Source organism: Aegilops tauschii, chromosome 5 (assembly GCF_002575655.3).
Source record: "Aegilops tauschii subsp. strangulata cultivar AL8/78 chromosome 5, Aet v6.0, whole genome shotgun sequence".
NCBI classification, from domain to species: domain Eukaryota; kingdom Viridiplantae; phylum Streptophyta; class Magnoliopsida; order Poales; family Poaceae; genus Aegilops; species Aegilops tauschii.
In genome coordinates, this window is record NC_053039.3 from 548,433,391 (window position 1) to 548,440,443 (window position 7,053).

General features: G+C 43.5%; 1 protein-coding gene across 1 annotated transcript; it reads left to right on the forward strand.

Annotated features, from left to right (window-relative positions):
• The first annotated feature begins 2,424 nt into the window (after positions 1-2,424).
• Positions 2,425-3,409, forward strand: LOC109747171 (pectinesterase/pectinesterase inhibitor PPE8B-like). Its single transcript, XM_020306256.1, has 2 exons — positions 2,425-2,806; positions 3,228-3,409. Exons 1-2 carry the CDS (start codon positions 2,425-2,427, stop codon positions 3,407-3,409), a joined length of 564 nt encoding a protein of 187 aa, XP_020161845.1.
• Positions 3,410-7,053: the final 3,644 nt, after the last annotated feature.

Here is a 7,053-nt window from a genome sequence, read left to right on the forward strand (position 1 = left end):
GCAGGGTGCCAGAACGGGCCCCTGATTGGTTTTTCGTGGCTACAGAGGCTTACGGCGGTGGAAATTCCGATCTAGGGTTCTTTTCGGAGGTTTGGGTATTTATAAGAATTTTTGGCGTCAGTCTCACGTCAAGGGGGTGCCCGAGGGGCCCACAAGCCTGGAGCTAGCGCCCTGGGGGTAGGGCACGGCTAGCAGGCTTGTGGCCTCCTCGGTCACTTCCTGGCCCAACTCTTGTGCTTCGGGGGTCTCTTTTGGTCTAAAAAAATCACCGTAAATTTTCAGCCCATTCCGAGAACTTTTATTTCTGCACAAAAAACGACACCACGGTAGTTGTGCTGAAAACAACGTCAGTCCGGGTTAGTTCTGTTCAAATCATACCAAAACCATATAAAATAGTTATAAACATGGCATGAATACTTCATAAATTATAGATACGTTGGAGACGTATCAGGCGTCGTCTGGAGCAAGGTGGCTTCAGCCCAGAGGCTCTCATGGCGGCTCTCAATCACCTGCTGGAGAACAAAGCCCAAGGTGTTGGGTTTGTTGCCATGGGAGATGCCCACTGGGTGCTTTGGCTGAGGACCTGACTGGGAAAGCACTACTACTAGTGCTGCTTCTGGTGGCGACGACGACGTGCATGATCCTCGACGGCGATGGCGACAAGGATGACGATGACGATGGTGATGATGATGTATATTTTGTGTAGCTAGGGCTTGAAAACAATCTTCTGGTCTATATATTTTGGTGAGGTGGTATATACTAACCCCTCACGGTGATCAGGAACTTGCGGTGGTAGGATTACACCCTCTTTTGGATGTGGTGGTAGGATGACACCATAGTAGTGGTAGGTTGAACTTGCTATGCGTTATGATCATGCATGCTTACTATTTTCTCTTCTACTCCATTTCTGTGTGCTTCATTGCTTGCTCCTAGAGTGCTCCATTACTTGTTGTTTGTGTGTTCCATTGCTTGGTGCTTCATCTTATTGCTCTTGTGCACTACTAGGATAAGTGGTATGCATTGTTCGTCGGGAGGGCTCCTGGAGTTTACGGTTCATGGGAAGCTTGCAATGAACAAGTTTCAGGGTACACGCATAGCAGACATAGAGGGTTTAAGACCAGGCAGTCAGCAGAAGAAGCTTACTTCAAGTTTGTGCGAAAGCAGGCATGCAACAGTGTTGAAGTTGGGAAGGCAGATCATCAGTTTGGACTGAAGAACTTCATCTTCTTTGTCTAGTTCATCGCCATTGCAGTGTTGTGGTGTTGGTGTGCTCAATGTGATGCTGGGTAAGGTGCAGTAGTAGTGGGTAAGCTCACCAAAGAGGGTGCAAGGTGAACACAACTCTATGCTCGTATGCAACCAAACAACGTGCACTAGTATGAGCACATCCTATGAAAGCAACCAAACAAAGTGCGTAGAGGCGTCGCTATGGTGCAGGGAGAGGATATGCTGGCAACCAATCAACATGTAGATGTTAGTTTTTTGCCTGCATATGCTCAACTAGGCTCTAGTGGGACCTAAAAATGGTGCAAGCAACCAAACGCACACCTAGTGTTTGATAATTGAGGATACTAACCAAATAGACCATCGGCAGGTCTCATGCAGGCACCAGGCTAAGCAAGTTTTGATCCAGGGTAAGAATGAAACACACCCTAAATAAGCATGAACTATCAACGTGCTGAATTCATCAAGCAACAACAATAAACAGAGTTTCTTCCATTCTCATTCATTTACTAACTTGCATAGTTCATTCGATCAGCAAAGAAATGTAGCGCAAGGTGGCATTTGCAAATGTTGCGGCTAACGAGTGGTTACATTGGACAACAGTGACAACTACACAACGATCATTGATGCCATCAAGGACGCCCCACGCCGTACCAAGAAATGTCGCATGGTCTACATCAAGAGTGAAGTGTACAAGGTGGCGGAGCCAATTCTCATCGCTGAGGACATGTGGAACATGACACAGACCGATGATGACATCAATTGAGGAACTCGGGGCATGGGCGGTGGGGGCGGGGGCGGGCGGGGGGGGGGGGCACAGCCCCCACATTAGTATACTTGTTGAAGAAAAAATTATGGGTCGGATTTAAGGAAGTGGTGCCCGTCGTGTAAGGCGTGCAATGCGATCTGTCTACATTTTGTTTCTTTTCTTCTTCCCCTCTCCTTTCTCCTCTCAACGTCATTCCAATACTCATCAACATGAAGGGCTGACCACACCTACCGTGTGGTATTGTTTGTCATTTTCAATCATGCACGAATCCATCTGAACGCATATCGCCTATCGTGTATGCATGTAACAAAATGTGCATGTGTGCGTGCTCACTTGTAGTATGAAAAACTTACCTTTGTGTGCTCTCTGATCGATGCATGGTAGGAGTCTTCGGGCAAGGCTTCATTGCCCACAACTTTACGGTGGAGAACATGGTCGGAGCCGCCAAGCACCAGGCGGTGGCGCTCCATTCTGAGTCTGACGGGTCGGTGCTGTACCGGTGCGCTATTCTGGGCTATCAGGATACGTTGTATGCCAGGAAGAAGAGACAGTTCTACCACGAGTGCCGCATCGAGTGCACCGTGGACTTCATGTTTGGCAACGCCACGACCATCTTCCTAAAATGCACCATCATCGCACGCCTTCCACTACGGAGACAAAAGAACACAATCACGTCTCAGGGCAGGACACCAAAGCAAGATCACAACGGCGAGTTCTGTTTCCAGTTCTGTGATGTTTCTGCACCGATGACCTTGCCCGAGCCGATCCACCAGTCGGTACATACTTGGGAGCCCTTGGAAGCTGCGGTCCATGGTAGTCTTCCACCGATGACCTCGCCTGAGCCAATGATGACATCAATTGAGGAACTTGGGGCATGGGCGGGGGAGGGGGGTGGGGCAGGCCCCCACCTTAGTATACTGGTTGAAGAAAAAATTGTGGGTCGGATTTAAGGAAGTGGTGCCCGCCATGTAAGGCGTGCAATGCGATCTGTCTACATTTTGTTTCTTTTCTTCTTCCCCCCTTCTTTCTCCTCTCAACGTCATTCCAATACTCATCAACATGAAGGGCTGACCACACCTACCGTGTGGTATCGTTTGTCGTTGTCAATCATGCACGAATCCATCTGAATGCTTATCGCATATCGTGTATGCATGTAACAAAATGTGCATGTGTGGATGCTCACTTGTAGTACGAAAAACTTATCTTTGTGTGCTCTCGGATCGATGCATGGCAGGAGTCTTCGGGCAAGGCTTCATCACCCACGACTTTACGGTGGAGAACACGGCCGGAGCCGCCAAGCACCAGGCAGTGGCCCTCCATTCTGAGTCTGACGGGTCGGTGGTGTACAGGTGTGCAATTCTAGGCTACCAGGATACGTTGTACGCGAGGAAGAAGAGACAATTCTACCACAAGTGATGCATCGAGGGCACCATGGACTTTGTGTTTGGCGACGCCACTACCATCTTCCTAAAATGCACCATCATCGCACGCCTTCCACTACGGGGACAAAAGAACACAATCACGTCTCAGGGGAGGACACCGAAGCAAGATCACAATGGCAGGTTCTGTTTCCAGTTCTGCTACGTTTCTGCACTGATGACCTCACCCGAGCAGATCCACCGGTCGATACATACTTGGGACGCCCTTGGAAGCTGCGGTCCATGGTAGTCTTCCACTACAGGAAACATTGAATATGCCGATGGCCCCCGGCGACATAGATCAATCTAAGCTGACGGCCAGGATAAAACCGTCGGCAAATCAGGGATGTCGGCAAAGCTAGAGCTATGCCGACGGCGCCCATTGTCAAATATATGTCATCGGCAAATAACCCAGAGAAACCGACGGGGTCAGCAAAGATTAGCCGTAGGTAATTCTTCGATCTGCGCCGACAGTGACTATCGGCATATATGCGGTCATCGGCATACAACCTATTAGATAACGGAAGGCGGGCGCAGTTAAAGTTATGCCCCCTAACGGCGACGCGGCGTATATATATATTTTATTTATTTTATGTTTTAAAAAGATTTGAATGAGAGTTAGCTAAACTTAAACATATACAAATTATATGTCAATTTGGGGTAGAATTTTTCATAGATTATGAATATCCAGTTTATTTTAGATTTTGAATATGTTAAAAATGTGACCTCTAGTACTTTTGCAAATAGGTATTTATACTTTGTAGAAATCACAACTAATTCATACTTTCATTGATTTTGACAAACTTTATATGTTTTTTTTATCAAAATCTGGAAATGATTTTTTTGGTATACTATGTTTTCAAATTTGAACAAACTAAGATCATTTTTGCCTCAAAATGTGTTCAAAATGCATTAAAAATAGCGGGCATGACCGTTCATAACTAGGGGTGGAATCCTGCAAACAATTTGTTGGGCCTGTGATGAAATAGCTACTTGTGTACCTAAAAATGATTTTTGGGAAAAATCACAAACTATGATGCAGCTCTAGTTCAAATTTGATCTGGTTCCTGCTGGATTGGCAGCAATCTGTCAATTTGACGAGGAGCGGATGGAAAACTTTTGAGTGGCAACCATTTTTTATTTGTACATAAAATATGGTATAATATTTTTTAAAAATGATGGCGTCCAATTTTGCAACAAATATTTTGTAGATTCTTCTCAAAAAACTATTTTGGCGCTCTGAAAATGGAAAATTAATTTTTTGTGCAGAAAATGAAAGCCCTCTTCATCAATATTGTTTGCCATTCTGAAAGTGCTAGTTATCGACTAGAGGGGGGGGTGAATAGGCTATTTTTATTAACGTCTTCAATACATGGGAGTTCCGAAGACAAACAATAAAAATGAACCTATTGATATGCAGCGGAAGGTAGATGATACGTCTCCAACGTATCTATATTTTTTGATTGTTCCATGCTATTATATTATCTCTTTTGGATGTTTAATGGGCTTTACTAAGCACTTTTAGATGATTTTTGGGACTAACCTATTAACCTAGAGCCCAGTGCCAGTTTCTGTTTTTTGCCCATTTCAGTGTTTCGCAGAAAAGGAATATCAAACGGAGTCGAAACGGAATGAAACCTTCGGGAGAGTTATTTTTGGAACGGAAGCAATCCAGGAGACTTGGAGTGTACGTCAGGGAAGCAACGAGCTTTATTTTGAAGAAATATGTGAACTCTCATGCTTCACTTATATTATTTTGAGAGTCTTTAGAACAGCTTGGTAATTTGCTTTGGTTATGAATTTAGTCCTAATATGATGGGCATCCAAGAGGGATATAATAAAAACTTTCATATAAAGTGCATTGAATACTATGAGAAGTTTGATTCCTTATGATTGTTTTGAGATATGAATATGGTGATATTAGAGTCATGCTAGTTGAGTAGTTGTGAATTTGAGAGATACTTGTTCTAAAGTTTGTGATTCCCGTAGCATGCACTTATGGTGAACCGTTATGTGATGAAGTCAGAGCAAGATTTATTTATTGATTGTCTTCCTTATGAGTGGCGGTCGGGGACGAGCGATGGTCTTTTCCTACCAATCTATCCCCCTAGGAGCATGCGCGTAGTACTTCATTTCGATAACTAATAGATTTTTGCAATAAGTGTGTGAGTCCTTTACGACTAATGTTGAGTCCATGGATTATACGCACTCTCACCCTTCCGCCATTTCTAGCCTCTCTAATATCGCACACCTTTCGCCGGTATCATACACCCACCATATACCTTCCTCAAAACAGCCACCATACCTACCTATCATGGCATTTCCATAGCCATTCCGAGATATATTGCCATGCAACTTTCCACCGTTCCGTTTATTGTGACACGCTCCATCATTGTCATATTGCTTTGCATGATCATGTAGTTGACATCGTATTTGTGGCAAAGCCACCGTTCATAATTCTTTCATACATGTCACTCATGAGTCATTGCACATCCCGGTACACCGCCGGAGGCATTCATATAGAGTCATATTTGGTTGTAAGTATCGAGTTGTAATTCTTGAGTTGTAAGTAAATAAAAGTGTGATGATCATCATTATTAGAGCATTGTCCCAGTGAGGAAAGGATGATGGAGACTATGATTCCACCACAAGTCGGGATGAGACTCCGGACTAAAAAAAAGAGGCCATAAAAAATAGAAAAGGCCCAAATAAAAAAAATGAGAGAAAAAGAGAGAAGGGGAAATGCTACTATCCTTTTACCACACTTGTTCTTCAAAGTAGCACCGTGATCTTCATGATAGAGAGTCTCCTATGTTGTCACTTTCATATACTAGTGGGAATTTTTCATTATAGAACTTGGCTTGTATATTGCAATGATGGGCTTCCTCAAAATGCCCTAGGTCTTCGTGAGCAAGCGAGTTGGATGCACACCCACTTAGTTTCTTTTGTTGAGCTTTCATACACTTATAGCTCTAGTGCATCCGTTGCATGGCAATCCCTACTCACTCAGATTGATATCTATTGATGGGCATCTCCATAGCCCGTTGATACGCCTAGTTGATGTGAGACCATCTTCTCCTTTTTGTCTTCTCCACAACCACCATTCTATTCCACCTATAGAGCTATGTCCATGGCTCACGCTCATATATTGCGTGAAGATTGAAAAAGTTTGAGAACATCAAAAGTATGAAACAATTGCTTGGCTTGTCATCGGGTTTTTGCATGATTTAAAAATTTTGTGTGATGAAGATAGAGCATAGCCAGACTATATGATTTTGTAGGGATAGCTTGCTTTGGCCATGTTATTTTGAGAAGACATGATTGCTTTGTTAGTATTCTTGAAGTATTATTGTTTTCATGTCAATATTAAACTTTTGTTTTGAATCTTATGGATCTGAATTCTTGCCACAATAAAGAAGATTATATTGATAAATATGTTAGGTAGCATTCCCCATCAAAAATTCTGTTTTTATCATTTACCTACTCGAGGACAAGCAGGAATTAAGCTTGGGGATGCTAATACGTCTCCAACGTATCTATAATTTTTGATTGTTCCATGCTATTATATTATCTCTTTTGGATGTTTAATGGGCTTTACTAAGCACTTTTATATGATTTTTGGGACTAACCTATTAACCTAGA